Source organism: Aulonocara stuartgranti, assembly GCF_965226115.1.
Source record: "Aulonocara stuartgranti genome assembly, chromosome: 3".
Classification (NCBI taxonomy): Eukaryota; Metazoa; Chordata; class Actinopteri; order Cichliformes; family Cichlidae; genus Aulonocara; species Aulonocara stuartgranti.
Genome location: NC_138941.1, coordinates 78,382,571 through 78,400,940, shown reverse-complemented (window position 1 = coordinate 78,400,940; position 18,370 = coordinate 78,382,571). Strand labels below are relative to the sequence as shown.

Sequence of the window (18,370 nt, the reverse complement as noted above, 5' to 3'; positions counted from 1 at the left end):
TAGTGTGTAGTCAGTGTGTAGTTAGTGTGTTGTGTAGTCAATAGTTTTGTTGTGTGTCAGAACAATGAGGCGCCTGCTGAGTGTTACAGGTGTTACAGCAGTGACACATCTGCTGTTGTCAGGCCTGCAGGTATCAGGCTGTTGTTCTCCTTCATCTCATAGTGGACAGAAATTATTTTTTGGAGCGGCACAAATAATTTGTGTGGCATCAGATTTGATGCAGAACAGCTGATTGTTCTGTAAATAGTTTGAAATGTTTGTGTAAAAACGCCTTGGCTGCATTTTTAGGTAAACAGCTGCAAAAAACTTTGTTTATCAAATCTCAGTTACTTTTTTGAAGAAGTAACTATATAATTAATTGCCCAACATTGGTCATTATTTACTGTATGTTGCAGACAGAGTTACAGACTCTCTCCCAGACCACAGACTCACAATACAAGTCAGAGCTTTATTTAAAAAAAAAAAAAAAGAAAGAAAGTTGTGTTTTCAAAATTGGAGTTCAAGTTATTTTTACTTCCAATAGTGTTAACATGCTACAGGTCATGAACAAGATTTTATTTTTCATTGTAAGTGGGCTAAAGCAGTTAATTAAAAGTAGTCTAACATAAATGCTGTAATTTGATTACTTTAATAAACATGTAACTTGGATGCTGGTGTGACCACAGTGCACACGTCTGCTGTCGCTCACAGTGGTCCAAGTGTCCGCTCAGGGAGTTTGTGTGTTCAGACACATGAAACATTAGAGGGAACGTTGGTCATCAGGTGTATTCCAGTCAGCTGTTTCCTCATGTGTTTCTACTTCCCCTGATCACCTCCTTGTGTGCATTTAGGCTACGTCCACACGTACACGGGTGTTTTTGAAAACGGAGATTTTCCGTTTTCGTTTTAAAAAATAATCCCGTCCACACATAAAGGCAGAAATGAAGGAAAACGCTGCTATGAACATGCCAAAGCAGCAGGTGGCGCTAGATTCCTAACCGTGCAGAAATGTTGGCCAATCAGAAGTCTAGAAGCCTCGGTGGGAAAAAGTAAACAAAGCTGCGGCATAGAAGCAGAACCGAGTCGTATGTGTGGAGGGACAGTAACTGTGTGTATATATAAGCATTTAAACACTGCAGAGAGTACAAGTAACAGTATTGTAGAAATTCATTTCACCGAAACAATAACGTGGCGCACAGTGTGACGTCAAAAAATGCGCACACCTTTGACGCTGCATTTTCTCCGTTTTTCTCGTCCACACGTCAATGCAAAAACTGAGTTTTCAAAAATATCCACCCTGGCCAGAGTTTTTAAAAATCTCCGTTTTCAGTGACTAAAAACGCCGTTTATGTGTGGACGAAAGGTGCAAACGCACAGAAAAATCTGCGTTTTCAAAAATACCCGTGTACGTGTGGACGTAGCCTTAGTCTCTGTGTTTCTGTTCATTCCTTGTCAGGTTGTCTGTTTTGTCTTCATGCCCAGTCACATCACATCACAGAGCTTTTCACTGTTCAGGTTCATGTTTATGTCATAGTTACATTGTTGCATGTTCCTGTTCAGTTTCACTTTTGATCAGCTGTAAAACTGCCTGTTTCAGTTTAAGCATTGTTTTAAATAAATTGCAGGCTCAAAAACTGTTTTCTCCCATTTCTTCTTGTTGCATGTTGAAGCTCTACTTGGAACCTTGTTAAGATCCAACCATGCAAAACAGGATTTTTTGACATTTTTCAAGCAGTCTTAAACTTTTGATCGGGACTCTCAGATGATTTTATCTTTCAGAGCCTCTGAACAGCTTTACTGCACATTTTCCCTCTTTTCTCTTTCTCTTTCTCACTCTAGCTTGTTCTTTCTTCTTGATAATCTGCCCCTCCCAGCCTGTCAGCTCAAACACTGTTACACAATACATATTATTTATTCACATACAAGATAAATAAACTGACGAAGCATTCAGATCATAATTCTCCTTCTAAAGCTGCTGAACAGGACAGAAAAAACAACAATAATAATAAATCTCAAACTAAAAATCAATCATTTTTAACCCTTGCATGAAAATGAAAGTGAAAGTAAGCTGGTGTTTGTGCAGCAGCCTCTGGGAGTGTCTGCAGTGCTGCTGCGTGTGTCTGACTGAGGATCAGATTTATGAAGATGCCACTGATGCTGATGCTCCTCTTACTCGGTAAGAAAGCTGCTCTGATACTCTGCATGCATGTGCGCACACACACACACACAGGTTATTATATATGCAGTGCATTGATGTCTGCTCTCTGTGTCCTGCTGAATGAAGCCCTCCCTGCTCGGGTGATGCAGGGTGGATCCCACCATGTGGCTCAAATAACTGAGAACTATGAAGCTCAGTGAGGTTTTAGTTCATCATGAATAAAGCACTGACACACATTCACTCAGATCTCAGTGTTTTATTCATTTTGAAGCAGCTCATGAAGAACAGGTTGATGACTCATGAAACACAACATCACAGCAGTTTGTTTAGAAGCTGTTTATATTTGAAGGTTGAAGTAAGTGTCTTCAGTTTTTTACTTCAGTATCTTAACATTTCAATGGTAACTTTGTTAATATAACATTAGGTCATATTGAACTTATTGTGAACAAACTGCATCTCTGCTGTTCACCTGTTTCATGTCACAGTGGCATCTTTTACATATTTGTCAGCTTCCTTCAGATTATTCTGATTCATTTTGCATTAATTGTTGTAAATATACAAACGAAACCTTACTGATTGTTTTTCATCAGAACCCAACACAAAGCTAAATTCTGCTGCATCATCTCCACACTGAAAGGAAATTCACTGTGTGTGTGTGTGTGTGTGTGTGTGTGTGTGTGTGTGTGTGTGTGTGTGTGTGATTATATCGTATGACATAATCACAGACACGCATACAGTGTAACTGTTTTGGTTGTGCTGCATGAAAGACGAGTGTGTATTGGGGAGGTTGAGTTACTCAGGAGAAATCTCCCCGTACATCAACTGTTACTGTACCCCCTTAATAAACCATGTGCTTAAGACTCTGCGTGAAAGTTAAAATATCTATGTTCAGTGCACATAGATAGATAGTCTATATAGTTATATAGGTATACATGTCACACACAAATCCACAAAATGTTCCAGCATCAGAGCTGTGTCCATCAGAGGGACGGCTCAGAGTCAGACAGGCTGACATGTTTGCACATGAGGACGTCTGCTTCTACTGAGTCACTCACTTTCCTGGTTGTTGACTCAGTCGGCTCCTCTTTACCTGTTTAGTTCATCTGTGAACCATCAGGAAACTCTTTGGAACTTTACCTGATGTCCTGTGTCTCTCAGCTGTTACAGAATCACAGCACTCACCTGCTTTATATTTTTATCCTCAGGTTCCCAGCATGCCTCAGGGGTGGAGGTGTATGAGGGGGTGGAGTCTGTCCTGCTGCCCTGTCAGGTACAAGCTGATGTTACCATTGACTCCACAGCAGCAGTGTGGGACCGTGAGGAGCTCAAGGACCCAACGGTCCACGTGCGTCTGCCGAGTGGTGACGATTTTAAAGATCAGAACATTCGTTACTTCAGTCGAACATCACTGAGAGCCGAGGCTCTGCAGACTGGAGACCTCAGCCTCACTCTGAGGAAGCCCACAGTCTCTGACAGTGGAACCTACACCTGCACATACCGCAAGCATGGACAAGATCGGAACAAGACCTATGTAGACCTGAAGGTCACAGGTCAGTGCTGTCAGGTCAGATGCATGCTAATGGCAAGTTCTAAAAATCTGTTGGTTGATGTTCAGGTTGTTTGTTTTGTGTCGATCACAGAACTTCCTCCTCGTTCTGCAGTCTGGTTCAAAGTCCTCTCAGGTGTCCTGGTTCCTCTGGTTCCTCTGGTTGTTATGCTTGCTGCATGGCTGTCTTGTAGATACAAAACGTTAAAGAACAAAGAAGGTGAGTGTTTTATTGGACCATCTGATGAAATATCAGAACCTTGAAGGTAATCAGCAAAGTTTGATTTGGTGATTTGACAGCACCATAGCTGACGTCTCTGTCCTGAATGAGTTGTTAGTGATCTTTACATCACTGATGGTTACCAAGAACTGTTAGATCCCAGTTATCCTGTACAAGACGTCTGGACCGACTCTTTGTTTGAAGGGCCAAAGTTTCTGGTATTATCATTATAGTGTGATATTATTCTGTTACCATATGTTACCTTATATATGTAATCAAAGTAGTTGAATTATGATAACAGCTGTAGGACAGATATTATCCTTTAGTTTAGATGGTGTGATCAGTATGTAGTTTTAGTTTGCATTATACTTCTGACTTAAAAGAGTGTGAAAATCATTAGATCTATTGGATTGACCTGTATTACTCGACACTGTTGAATGTGTTACACTGTTTCTTGACATTTCATACTGCTGAGTCATGAAGAGAATGTTGTGTGCAGAGGACCTTGTGCCGATAATAGAAGAGACAGACCCCCACCTTACAGAGAGCAGAGAAACAAGGAGCCGAGGTCATAACTTAGTAAGAGAGAAAGAATGTGAATGTTTAGGCTTTTACGACTAGGTGGGGGCCGCTAGAGGCTATAAGAAGCTGAGCAACCTGTCACCATTTTGAGACTTGCTGTGACCCTCTTCATGCAGGTCTCCCCATCATGATGGTTCTAATGCTCATAAGTGTTGAATTGTATGGAAATAAATGATTGTTGATTGAGCATTTATACACCGAGTATTGTCCTTCCTTCAGCCCAAAGATTCAAAGGATTGGGAGATTTCAACAATAGGCTAACAGAAAGTAACTAAAGCTGGTAGTGAGGAGACGCGCTGAGCTCTAAGTGCCTGCAGGAGTGTCCATCCTGCTATCCACTGATGATGCAACTGACTGATAACATAACAGTTAGGTGCAATCAATAACCACACCTGTTAGTTTCAGCTCTCCTCTGATGATCCTTCTCTTGGTAAGATGGATTAGTCTTATAATAGTTAAAGAAAAAAGGCCCTATGGATAGAAAAAGCTGTGACAACCACTGAAGAAGCTCATCTCCAGGCTGGAAGCAGGACTTCAGAAAACACAGAGTAACATCAGGACAGCAGGTCCATGTCTTACCCTGTCCATGGTTTACTGTAAGTGCAGTCAGATGTGTGATGAGTGTTACAGAAACACTGTGTCCACCTCTCCCTCGAGCTTTTACACTCTTCACAGCTTTGACTGCAGTGAAACCATGAGACGCTGAAAGCTTTGACTCTGTGGTATCTGGCAGACACGTTCAGTTCAGCTCTGCTGCTGATTGGACACCAAACACAGCACAGTCTCTTCATGGAGCAAAGGAACACGTTTCAGACTGGAACCAGTCCAACATGTTTTACTGCAAACATTTCACTTCATCCTGTCAAAGGAAGTGTGCTGATGCTGTGCAGCTCATGTTGTGCTTGGTTGTTCTTTCAGTTCGTGAGGTGGAGGTGGGTTCAGGTGTGACGTCTGCCAAGCTGCCCTGCAAAGCCACAGTTCACCTGTCTCAGGTAAATAAAGTCGTGTGGAAGGACAGAGATGGCAGGATAGTCCACGTGTATCAGGAAGACTCTGAAAAACAGCACAGACGTTACAGGAGCCGAACAGAAATGATCGTAGACCCGCTGAAGACTGGAGACCTCAGTCTGACCCTGACATACCCCACACACACAGACAGGGACACCTACACCTGCACCGCCTACAGCAGGGAGGGAAAAGTCCTGATGGAGAAAAAAGTGGAGCTGAAAGTCGAAGGTCAGTATGCAGATGATCCTTATTCACAGTTTGTGTTTGATAAGTCAGTGGTTTGTAATGACTGAAGTAGTTTGTGGGAGAGAAACTGGTAAATGTCAGCAGTTAAAGCATCAACCAGGCTCAAAGATAAGTTTGTGGGAAACTGTAAATCTGATTCATTTTTGTAGTGGTTCAGATATTGTGAGGACGTTCATGAGATGAGATGAGTGTAAGAGAATCACACATAAGACTTCAGAGCTCTGACTCTATCAGCCCGGCTATAGTGTTGCAAAAACAAACCCTGAGCTCGTTCCCAATGTCCTAAAATGAGACGAGTGATGGAAACCTTTACAACAGCAGCAGGTGTCTGCAGAGAGGCGTGTGAGCCGGAAACATCCTGGTCTCAGTGTTGCATACAGATTTCCCTAAATGCTTCTTCCAAAGCTGGATAGATGCTGTCTCTCCTCATCAGAATCTCAGAGACCCACATGAGTCTACACACCGCTCAGACAGCCAATGGTTTAAGGATGATGCTGGGCTATGAACAGGCTGTAGACGCTTTATGTTGATTCAGCTTTTATGAATCAACATAAAAACTGGGGGATTAAGTAAAAACATAAAGTCCACGACTGGTGTGTCATCAATAACAAGTAAAATGTTAACATGCTCACGTTGTTTGTTGTCCTCTCAGAGTGTCAGGTGGAGGAGGAGGAGGGGGCGGAGTCCATCTGTCTTCCCTTTCAAACCACAGAAAACCTGCCTGACGACAGTGAAGTGGTGTGGAAATGTTATGAACCAGAATACATGAAGGTCCACGTGTATGAGAACGGCTCTGACCGGCCCGACAAACAGGACGACCATTACAAAGGTCGCACTGAGATGAATGAAGACGCTCTGAAGTCTGGAGACCTCAGTCTGACCCTGAGACACCTCAAAGTGGGAGATGCTGGGAGATACGGATGTGAGGTCAACAGCAAGGAGGCCTGGAGATACAAGAGGGTGTGGCTCACAGTCAAAGGTTAGTTAGTTCATTCATGTTTGTGTGTGTGTGTGTGAGGTGTGACTCTTCTGTTTCCTCTGCAGGGAAAAATCAGGCCGAGAAATAAGCAGAGGCCATCAGGATCAGCTCCACTGATCCGTCTGCTCTGATCACTGATCAATCAGTTTGATGTGTTTATTTGATTATTGATCAGTGAAGGACATCAGTGAACAGATGGTGCTGAAGATGCTGTCAGCTGATACTGAGGCCTGTTGAGTCCTGTGTGTTCTCAGTATGATCACACAGCTAATGTATAAACTCCGACAAACCTGTGTTCTTGGAAAGTGCACTGTTGGCTGTTTCTGTAAGTCTGACCAAATATAAGGTGTGTCAGTGTCATGTGCATGTGGAGTAACCGTTAACAACACTGTGTGTATCTGTGGATGTTTGTGGCTCGGCTGCAGGGGAGGGGAGGGGCACGGGAAGCTGAGATCCATCACTGACCACACCTTTTTAGGAGCAGTGGGTGGAGCTTGCTGGACACAGCTGTGTGCAAGGGCGTAGATTTCGTTTTGGCATTGGTGGGGACGAATGATTCAGTTTTTTTTCCTTTTTGTCTTTGCTTCTTGATAAAAAGGAGAAATGTACTTGCCTACATATGCTATTCTACATGCTTTTAAACCATTTAAAATTACAATTCATAGTTTTATATGTGAGTTATATAATGCTAAATTACAATTAAACAAATGACTAAGTAGTTTAGACTTTAGTTTACTTCAGTCATATTCAATATAAATCAGGTATCATACAAAAATAAAAATACCTTCAAATTCAGCAGGGCTGGACTGGCACAAAATATGGGCATTTTGACTAGTGACCGGCCCACCATGGTATTATATAAGTCAAAAATCCTTTAATAATAAGCTTAAACCTACACCACCTTCCCTATTCTGGTATTCTAAACAGTAGCACACAGAAACAGTTCAGAACTTCCCTTCAACTCATTCCTGTCACCTGAAAGGTAAACCTGTTTCTCCATCACAGCTCTGATGATTCAGTAAGGACATCTCCTGGTTTCATCTTCATGTTTCCCTCTCACCACATATCCAAACCGACATCATGACCAGCAGCTTTACAGCTGTGGCTCCAGCAAACATCAGCTGATACTAGAAATTAATATTAAATAAATTCTAACAACAGCTGATCAAGCTTAAACGTGCTGCTGTTGTTTAATTCGACCTCCGCTGGTTTCCTCTTTCTGGCGCAGAGAGAAAAGCCGATCAGCTGATCATTGATCAGTTTCATGATTGAATTAGCAACTTTCTAGCTGAAGTAGTACGGCACAAATCCCGTTCCTTTTCACCTTAACTTTAAAGTTTGACCTCCTCGGCTGTAATTGGTCCAGCCCAGAGTCGATCATGACCAACTGGCCAATCCACCACCACTCATTTATACCGTTAAAAAAAGAAAAGGAAGAAAACCCCATCGGCCAATAAAAACGAAAAATCACGAGCAGCCCACTGGGCAAATGCCCGGTATGCCCGATGGCCAGTCCAGCCCTGAAATACAGTCATGACAATAAACGAATATGAGTTCAAAGACTTAACAACATTACTTCAGTTGCATTACACCAACATAAAAAAACAGCTTTTACCAGTTGCGTCAGATATCTAAAGCAAAGCCGTTCCTTCCTTTAAAGGACCTTGAAAAGCTTATCCACGCATTTATTACATCCAGTGTGCTGCCCCTTTAAGGCAGGCATGATCATTTGGGTGTGTGTTTTTTGTACCAGCAGACTTGCCGTAGTACCTCACCAGTGGAAAACAGTCCTATAGCCAAACTGTTGTCTGTTCCACTTTTTGTTCACTTTTTCTTGCTGAGCCTGAGAGAGCACATGCCTGTAAGTAGTTGCTATCTGTTTTGTAAGCTTTCCCGCGATAGTTTTGTGTAGCAGTTTAGAGGTTTGTGTGGAAAACTTTCTTTTGTGAGGTAAAACGGCCGCGATGCTAACACGTTAGCCCGTCTATGGGATTTCCCATGTAATGTTAGCATTAAGCTAATCGCTAAATGCGTGGGCCTAATAACCAGTGAAAGGGTTTGGATAAGTTTGTGTTTATGTGTTATATACATTGTAGTGCATGGCTTAATGTTTGATGTTGTAAAGAAAATGCAATTACAGCAGAAATGTAATATTTTATTTTTGTTTCTGTACCAGTTTTACAGTGCTTCAACAGTAAACATCTAAAACGTATCCGCTGACTCCTGGATGTTTATTGTGGACCTGTTAGCTATCTGCCAAGCTAGAAACCAGCTTCACACCCTAGTGAGGGCAGAATATCCAGATTGGACGACTGTAACTCCCTCTACTCGGGCCTCCAAAACTCTTCTCTTTGCCGGCTCCAGTTAATTCAAAATGCAGCTGCGCGTCTTTTAACCAAGAGCACCTGGCTGCAGCCACTGTGGAGCTCCACAGTAACCGGAAACACGTGACCTCCACGGTAACCGGAAACACGTGACCTCCACAGTAACCGGAAACACGTGACCTCCACGGTAACCGGAAACACGTGACCTCCACGGTAACCGGAAACACGTAACTTCAGTTAAATCGACTTTGACAGCGAAAACTAAATTGCGTTTTTGTTACTATTGATGCTGCTGAGAAAGAAAAATGGTTTTAAGTGGGGGGGTTTTAACACTCTGGGTTTGTTCAAAAAAATTCACCATCCCCTAAATTGTTCGTGGCCAAAAGTGTACAGTGGTCCCTCGCTATAACGCGGCGCACCTTCCGCGACACTTGCTGTTTCGCTGATTTATTTATTTGTTTTACAGTACATCGTGTTGTGCGTTCTGATTGCTGTAGACCATTGTCAATCAATCTAGTCCAGTGTCTCCTGTACAGGAGCGGTCCCTAATAGGCCCACGGACGGGTCCCGGTCCGTGAGTCCTTTGGTACCGTTCTGCGATAGTTGATCCTCCGATGTGAAATGTATGGTTGTAGTTGTGTGTCTTATTTTGAAAGAACTATTTACGCGTTACCATAGCGACCAGAGAGCATTAAGAAGCAGAGAGGAGGATGTCACTGTCATTGTTGTTGGCACACAGCTCAAGTCACGTTTATTATTATATTTACAAAATACCACAGTTTCTTTTTTTAATTCTTTTGTTGTATTTATCCGCGACACCTTAAAGGTCGTTCCCTGAAAATATTGTCTGACATTAAAGTGGTCTGTGGTGCAAAAAGGTTCGGGACTCCTGCTGTACAGTACAGAATGCGTTTAGCTTGTCGAATTTACATAAATCTTCGATCGCTAGCAGTGTAACTCTGAAGTGCTGTACTGTATGTTTGTAAGTTTTCTCCCAAACAAACACAACAATGCCGACGAAACGTTTTGCACCCTCAAATGCACCTTTAGGTTTCATTCCATAATACTGGACTTATGTTTCTACGAAGGTTTGAACTCTAAGAGTGTTTAAACAAAAGAGAAAAGTGTGAAAATGTTCATGTCTGTCTGAGAAAAGTGTATAAAGCATGTAGTGAGGGGTTTTACAGTCTTAACATCTGTAATAATTGTAAAAAATAAAGTTGGCTACTTCATGGATTTCACCTACCGCGGGTTATTTTTAGAACGTAACACCAGCGATAAACGAGGGACTGCTGTATTATTAATAGTAGAGTCTGGGACATCTAATTGATTAACATCAACATTGATTATTATGCACTATTATTTTTGTTCAAGGAGAGCAAAAAATAAACTCTCAGCTTGTTTGTTGCCAAAAATGGCCACTTTTTGTGTATGTTCACAAAATGCTATAAAATGTAGATTTCTTAAAACATTTTTCTACTTTTACCGACGTGACTCTTTAAAATAGCACCAGTCCTTTTCATCAAAATCAAAATTGTATCTAAATTTTTTACTCTTTATAGCCAGTTAGGTTATATATTACCATTAACTTTTCAGATAAAACGGTGATAAAGTCCTAATGTTTTCATGAAACTTCCTTTTTTTCCCCATCTGAGCATCGGGGAAAAGGCTGTCTTGCAATTGTTGAGGTCACTAGTGTGTGCCCCATTTCTTCCAGGATCACTCTCTTTATAGGTTTTAGTGGACTCCTAGTACTGCGAAGTGGTTTCATGGTACAAAGGGATTGTATTCCAAGATCTGGGAGACTGTAGAAATGAGCAGTGATGCCCTTCCTACCATCTTTCCAGAAAAGTGATCTGGAAGCTGTTAGGCTGACTTACAGCAGCAGCACTTTCTGCACCTGCAGAAACTCCAGGACACATTTACTAACGGTGTTTGTTGCTGTATGTGCAGCTTTGAATTTTTTAATAATATATATTTTGTTAATATTTCGGCTATGGTGTCTTGTTATGAAATGTACAAGAGTAAAAGTGTTTTTAGCAGGTGCTTCAAAGCTAAGTTTGACTGGGAAACTCAAAGCTCAACAGTCTGTATCAACAGAGATTCACTGCAGCCTGTGTAATATTTATTCTACTCTATCTTGCAAATACATATTTGTGTGGCAATGTCATGCACAACACACAACTATTAGATCCTTAAGATCAAACCCGTGTCATTCTTTTGGTCCACTGCAGTGCAGTAGTCAAAAAAAAGAATAAGTGAAGTGTCCACAGATGGCCAGGATAGAGCCCAGAGTGTTAATGTTTAAAATGTATAAAAATATTATTGATTACAATTCTTTACTGTTAATATCAACAATAAGCTTTTTATTTTGAAAATACAAGTTTAAAAAAAATGCTGTTACATTTACATTTAATGCTGTTTCACTGTAATCCTTTATTATAAGTATGGACACAGAATCAAGTGAACAACATTTTGAAATAAGTTTAATTGGAATTTTGTACTATGCAAAAAACAAAACAAAAAACAACAACATATTAAACAAACAAACAAACAAACAAACAAACACAGCCAGTGCCTTCATTTGTCCATTACATGTCATAGCACTGACCCTTAGCCCCTGCTCATCAGCACATGCTTTCAAAAAGAGCTCCATGTCCTCTGCAAACTGAAAAACAAAGAGGAACAAGTCCCTTGCTCCGGTGTCTTCTTCCTCTGACATGTCTCTTAAGACCCTCTGCTGGTCCCCTTGATTTAAGGACACATATTTGGGCATTGTTACGTGTCCACGGAAAAGTGCCTTATTTTGGACAACCCACTGCACAGCAGGACGCAGATCTTCAACAACTGCTGGCTCCTGTGTCAGGCAAACGGGGATGAAAACATAGTTATTTCTCTGTTGCACAACAGTTTTTAACAGTTATTCAAATGTCACTAACCATGTAATTACTGTTTAAAGTGAATACTGACATGACTGACTTCCTGGAACTTTTTCAGTCTGACAATGGGCACGTGTTGTCCTGCAAGCACAGCTTTGGCTTCCTCTCTCCAGTGTGCAAATAGCTTGCCAGAGCTTAACAGAAATTGTTGATATTGTTAAGGTGTGTAAACTTTGACACAACATAGAACAGAAGTCAAAATATAAATACCTCCTGAGATCAAAGTTCTCCATCAACAGCAAGCACCACCATTTACACAAGTAGGGCATGTCTGACTGTAAAATATTAATATGAAACATATTTAACAACTTTCAAAAGATTCAAGACTCCATTGCTGTGAAAGTAAATAGAATACTTACTATAGTATAGTCAATATGGTGCATCCAGTGCCACGTACAGAGCAGACTATTTGGAAGAAAAAATAAAAATGTCATTTGTTTAGAAGCTTAAATTAGCTTCTGTATGAATCTCAAGAAGAGAAGAGAAAATTACCATCAGCATGAAGATCCCACAGTCAACTCCATAGTCTTGGCTTGGAAAACCCTGTATTACATTGAAAATAAAGGCTCGTTAATAAAATCCCTTAAAAGAAGACTAGTGTAATTCATATCATTCACCATACACTTAAACTAGCACATACCTTCAAGTCAAAGCTCTTTTTTTCTGACCACTGCCCGGGAATGATCTTCACTGCAAGATTCCTTTTTTTAAAGACAGTTACATTCACAAGTTAACAGATGTCATCATGATGGGTGTGAAATGTTTATTGCTAATAGCACCAACTGTAACTACAGGCCTTAGGAACACGACCTCAACAAAACAGCATAACAAAATGAAAAAGTACAGTCACATGCTCACAGTTGGTCAAAATAAAGCATTTACAGCTTTAAGTTAAGGTTGGCATATTTTATAAACTCATTTTTAATGGTCTTTTATGTTAAACTAGAACATTTGAAGACCCTATTTATGTCTGAAAGTCATCTAAAGACAGCATCACTGACTTGATCATAATGTGAAGATGAGAAATAGAATAAAATGTTGAAGCATCATGCTGATATATCCATCCATCCATCCATTCGCTTCCGCTTCTCCTTTTCAGGGTCGCTGGAGCCTATCCCAGCTGTCATAGGGCGACAGACTGGACAGGTCGCCAGTCTGTCGCAGGGCCAACACACAGGGACAGACAACCATTCACACTCACATTCACTCGCACATTCACACCTAGTGGCAATTTGGATTATCCAATTAACCTATCCCCACAAGCTGCATGTCTTTGGACGGTGGGAGGAAGCCGGAGTACCCGGAGAGAACCCACGCAAACACGGGGAGAACATGCAAACTCCACACAGAAACTTGCTGATATAGTTTATAAAAAAAGCATGTGAGTGTACTGTATGTGTGAACACTCAAGATCAGCAGAACATGATCTGGGATGCACTTAACCTGGAACACTGAACAGGTTCCTGAAAACTCCGGAACAAACCAAAAATGCTTATAAAAATGTGACCTCAAAAGTGAAACATATTGTTGGCCACCAAATCCTGCCTTGGTGTTTATTGGGTCAAGAAAGAGGATTTCTCTTTGAGGTGGCTTCAGTACCTAAAAGACAGTTAGCCATGACTTCAAACCTGAAAACAATGTCATTGCAAGCGATCACAATCAAAGACTTTTGAAACTGCGTCATAAAAGCTTGAATACATCTCAGACACATAGCAAAATTCTAACAGTTTGTACGTGTCAAAAAACAAGACTTACACACAACTGGAAATGACCAGGGGTCCAGAGAGGGAGAACTATGATGTGCATCCTCTGAGCATCAGTCTGAAACAGAATTGTTTTTTAAGTATCCTGTATATGAACTCTCACCAAAGTTATAAAAAAAATCATTTGGATTACTTGCTTGTTTCTTTAAAGGACGGTACACTTACAGGAAAGGACTGCAATGGATCACAGCCATAGGGTGCAAGCCAAGTCCGGGTGACATACAGATTTTCTATGTAAATGCTTATCCCCTAGAATGTAAACAAAAACATTTAAAACAACAACTCTCTAAATTAAAGCTTGACAATCATCATATACAACATACAGTACCTTTGACTGGACAATTTTAGTGATAAGCTCAAAACAGCTATTTCCAATCTGAAACAGAAAAAATCATGAAAAAAATGAATGTACACTTTATTATTTCATATTCATAGAAAAAATAATACTTACAGTCGATTCCATTTGTTTGTTTAAACCCAGTGTCCAAAAGTCTGCCCGCATGAGGCATCCAGAAGACGTTTCAACAATCAGCTCATCTTTGGGTCTGCTGATGTCCAGAACATAGTTGAGCTAAAAAAACAGAGAGGTGTCATAGACTGTGGATGACCAAATCAGATAAGCACTAAAAGTTGCACTTTGCAACATCTGAAAACTTTAACATACAAGCTGTTGTTGGCCAGGGTGCGGTACAAAACACCATGATGAACGGCTGGCCAAAATGTTCTCAGGCTTTGTCAGAGTTCGCACGGTGGTCCACACAGGTCAGGAAAAGTTGCATCTGTTGAGACCTTCTATTGGCTTTCTTGTTGTCAACTCTTTCCTGAGGTCCTATAGGGATTTTAACAGGTTTCAGACAAAACACTACATAGAATGCACATTAAATACATACAAATGCAAGAAAAATAAGCACTATCTATAGAAGGAAATTCATTTGAAACAGCATGTAACAAATTCGTTTATGAGCCATCAACTACAACAAGATAATGAATGCAAGATTATTATTTCACCTATATATGACAATCACTATTCAAAATAAGAAATTTTACCAGTGTCACCAGACATTGAAGGTGCTGGGTTCAACACCGTTTCAGTGATTTCTCTGGGTTTATTGCACACCTGTGGGGCTAGGTACACAAAGAAAAGAATATGCACACACAGATAGGAACAAATGAGATATTGATCTGTGTGTTTCTCTGCCATGGAGCACGATGAAAAAACATTAAAACAAGAAGGAATGTTGTTGTAACGCAAAAAAAGTGGCAACATGATCATTGTACGAAAACTAGACGATTCCTAGAATTATGAAATCACTAACGGCAAATTTATTTAAGAAAGACTCTGTCCCAACCTTTGCGATCAACTTGCAAGACTTCCACGGTATCCATGCGTGTTTACGGCTACTGTGGAGGTCACGTGTTTCCGGTTAGTGTGGAGGTCACGTGTATCCGGTTACTGTGGAGCTCCACAGTGGCTGCAGCCAGACCCTTCTCCTTTTAACAGGTACGAGAATCCATGAACACATAACTCCAATTTTAGCCAAACTACATTGGCTCCCTGTTAAATATCGTATAGATTTTAATATTCTGTTGTTCACTTTTAATATTCTGAATAATTTAGCGCCCAGCTATCTCTCTGAACTACTCCACTTATACAATCCCAACAGAGCACTTAGATCGTCCAATCACAGGCTCCTAGCACAACCTAGGTCTCGAATGAAGTCGAGAGGTTACCGGGCCTTTGCATCCGTGGCACCCAGACTCTGGAATAACCTCCCTGTTTATATTCGCACAGCCGAGTCTATCCAGTCTTTTAAATCACGTCTTAAAACTTATTTTTTTACTTTGGCTTTTGATTCTGTCTAGTTGGCTGTTTTAGCTTGTTGTGTTGTTACCTATTGTTTGTTGTCCTCTTTTATTGTTTTTTTTAACTGTCTCATGCTTTTACTGACTGTGAAGCACTATGGTCAACACTGTTGTTTTAATATGTGCTATATAAATAAATTTTGATTTGATTTGAACATCTCTGATACATTAGCACTGAATGACCTGGTGGTTTATGTCCATCTAAGATTACCACAAAGTAAAAGATCTGTCAGCAAAATTATGCAATATTTTAGCCACACTATTGCCCCGATCAGATCAATGAGTTGGGATTTTCTATTCTAAGCATGAGCTACTGTTACAGCAACAGACATTAATACTACTGGTGTCCCACACAACAACTCAATGTCCACTATGTGAAGGAGCCAAACACAGGCCTGCTCTTCTCGTTAACTGAGATAAACTGCTGGGATACTGGTTTTCCATCTATACTGTCCAGTCTCTCCTGGTGGACACACAGCAGCATTGTTTAATCTCATTCGAGTCATTGTTGACCTTAGCCATGTTTTTAGTCTTCTGAGAGCACTGAAGCTTCTTTCAGCCCCAACTGAGGATACTGGGATGACTAAAAGCAGCCTGATAATTGTCATGATAATAAATACTAGTTAATCTACAGCACCACATCATCAGTCAGTCACCTGTGAGCTCGCCTCTTCACCTCCGAGCTACAACATGGCAGAGCTGCCTCTGTCACCTGATCAATAACAGTGAGACACTCCACATACATGCAGTCACACATGTGCTTCAAATACAACAATGAACCAACAAGTCATCATCCAATTCCACCTGTGACCTTGTGTCACCATTGCTCTCTGAGCTTTGTGTTGGTTCTGTCACCTGACAAATAGGACATACATGACAATAAGAATAAAATGTGGAGCTGCTTCAGTGTTTCTGTCACTTTGTGCAGATCTTGACTGATCAGTAATGTTTGTAGGCTGAGTGCGTTTTTACAACAATTTGTGCAAACTGCACTACAAGGTGGAATATTTGCAAAATCGTGACTACCTCATGATATTTTGTCTCAAAAATTAACCCTATGAATATATCAGTGCCATTAGGATGAAATTATTGTGTCACCAACATTTTAATGTTAGACATATAATTCTAACAGCCTCTGTAAACTAATATCCGGGCTGCTCGAGGCTCCGTTTCCTCTGACAGTTTCAATCAAAATTAGAAATGCTGCTCTGAGACTGAGAGAACTAACAGTGCTGCCTGTTGTGCAGTTTACAAAACACGTTATTCATGGTTACATACAGTTTTAGACTGATGTGGGCCAAAGCCTAGCATAGCCTGTAACGTTATTGTGACGGACACATTTTATGTGTTAACTTGGCTTTAAGTGACTCACAGGTTTCTCTGAAAAATACTTTCTTATATCCAGGTTCTTTCTCTTTGCTGCCATCCTCCTCTCCTCCTCACAGCGCAGGCTTGCCGCTGCTAAAACTAAACAGAGCTCCCTGAAAGGCTCAGCCAATCACATTGGCCATATTTGTCACATGACGTAGCACTCCAGTAAAGAATGTAATTTAACTCTTTCTGCACCGCTGGGAGATCGTTTTTTTTCTTTCTATCGGGTTGTTTTTCTTTACTCGAACAGATCAAATTATTGGTGGGGACACGTCCCTTCCGTCCGTGCCAAATCTGCGCCCTTGGCTGTGTGAGTGAAAATGTCTCAGAGCAAAATAAAAATGAGTTTGTCAGGAAACCTGTTCAGTCATCAGGTGTTTGTGTCACAGTGTCTGATGTAACAGCTGCCAAATACAAGACGTCGTTTTCTCTTTGTCCAGCTCAGGGTTAAGTGGGGGAGGCTGTCATAGGGGAAAAGGTGGGGCACCCCCATTATTGCCACCCACAGACTACGTCCACATACACAAAAAGAATCATTCCCAGCTGTGTTTCATATCTGCACTTGTGGAGATTCAAAGGTTCAAATACAGAACTGCAGACTGGTGGCTGCTGTCAAATACAGCTGACACCAACATGATGAGTTCACCTCGTGCCCACTAGAGGCCAGCAAAGTGAACCACAGAGGGACCCAAACACTCGAGCGTCCCACTGAGAGAAGCAGAACTCAGTTTGCTGTGTTTCACAGGTGTTCCTGAACGCATCACTGTGACCCTGAAGAAAAGCTGAAACTCTTTTCCTGAGAGGATTTCTGCAGCTGACGAGCATCAGATAATGAACGAACACAGATCCAAACATGAGTTTGATGTCTTTGAGTCTGTCCTGTCTGTGGATCATGGCACTGAAAGAATGTGATGATCTCAGAAATGAAACAAAATCTCAAGACGACTGAGAAAAAACATCAAATGTTTAAACTGAGAAAATATTAAAAAAGGCTGATTTGAACCTGCTGGCAGCAAAAGGCAAACATGACAACAAACTCCATGTTTTATATGAATAAAAATAAAGAGCTGCAGAAACATCATCTGGCATCGCGTCAGCAACATGACGGGTATGAAAACAGAGGCTCACCAGGCTGCAAACAAACACTGAAAATCTTTAGAGCAATTCCAGATCAGTTCCTCAAACTAAATCACTTCAAATTCATCAGCACATCAGAACATCTGGCATATCTAAGCAGGCATGGGGGGTGGGAGGGGCTTGAGCGCTTCTTTATGGGTCCCACCAGTGGCCTTTTCTTGAGGGTTTTTTCTTTTCATGTGTGTGTGGAGTCCTGTCTGTGCCCCTCAACAATAATATTTAACTATTAATCACAATTTGTTAAATAAAATGAGC

The 18,370-nt window shown here is 41.0% G+C and overlaps 2 protein-coding genes and 2 long non-coding RNA genes across 6 annotated transcripts; 2 read left to right on the top strand and 2 right to left on the bottom strand.

Annotated features, from left to right (window-relative positions):
• Window positions 1–2,068: 2,068 nt before the first annotated feature.
• Window positions 2,069–5,691, top strand: LOC309703214 (uncharacterized protein; the record flags this gene model as incomplete). The annotated part of the gene is made up of 5 exons (XM_082527926.1): window positions 2,069–2,155; window positions 3,343–3,687; window positions 3,778–3,903; window positions 5,404–5,582; window positions 5,641–5,691. The coding sequence occupies exons 1-5, from the start codon at window positions 2,119–2,121 to the stop codon at window positions 5,689–5,691; spliced, it is 738 nt and encodes a 245-aa protein (XP_082384052.1). The 5' UTR covers window positions 2,069–2,118.
• LOC309703677 (butyrophilin-like protein 8) lies at window positions 5,650–6,858 on the top strand. The gene is made up of 3 exons (XM_082528627.1): window positions 5,650–5,721; window positions 6,392–6,718; window positions 6,784–6,858. The coding sequence occupies exons 1-3, from the start codon at window positions 5,691–5,693 to the stop codon at window positions 6,804–6,806; spliced, it is 381 nt and encodes a 126-aa protein (XP_082384753.1). The 5' UTR covers window positions 5,650–5,690; the 3' UTR covers window positions 6,807–6,858.
• Window positions 6,859–11,648: 4,790 nt separating this feature from the next.
• On the bottom strand, window positions 11,649–12,326 carry LOC309703740. The gene is made up of 3 exons (XR_014276005.1): window positions 12,192–12,326; window positions 12,013–12,115; window positions 11,649–11,899 (listed from the first exon to the last, which is right to left on the bottom strand). It is a non-coding gene; the product is annotated as an uncharacterized lncRNA (long non-coding RNA).
• Window positions 12,327–12,343: 17 nt separating this feature from the next.
• LOC309703709 lies at window positions 12,344–14,868 on the bottom strand. Of its 3 annotated transcripts, none has more exons than XR_014275971.1 (7): window positions 14,409–14,868; window positions 14,073–14,315; window positions 13,910–13,993; window positions 13,737–13,802; window positions 12,622–12,682; window positions 12,474–12,524; window positions 12,344–12,386 (listed from the first exon to the last, which is right to left on the bottom strand). It is a non-coding gene; the product is annotated as an uncharacterized lncRNA (long non-coding RNA). The 3 variants fall into 3 exon arrangements; XR_014275972.1 differs by having other exon boundaries at window positions 13,910–14,315; window positions 14,409–14,573; window positions 14,792–14,866; XR_014275970.1 differs by having other exon boundaries at window positions 13,910–14,315.
• Between the last annotated feature and the right edge of the window lie 3,502 nt (window positions 14,869–18,370).

What these genes read in the sequence shown, in the direction of transcription:
- LOC309703677 (XM_082528627.1), top strand. Translation starts at nt 5,691, where the DNA reads ATGGAGAAAAAAGTGGAGCTGAAAGTCGAAG. An exon ending in AGTGGAGCTGAAAGTCGAAG is followed by an intron (nt 5,722 to 6,391) that starts GTCAGTATGCAG and finishes TTGTCCTCTCAG; the next exon opens with AGTGTCAGGTGGAGGAGGAG. An exon ending in GGTGTGGCTCACAGTCAAAG is followed by an intron (nt 6,719 to 6,783) that starts GTTAGTTAGTTC and finishes TTTCCTCTGCAG; the next exon opens with GGAAAAATCAGGCCGAGAAA.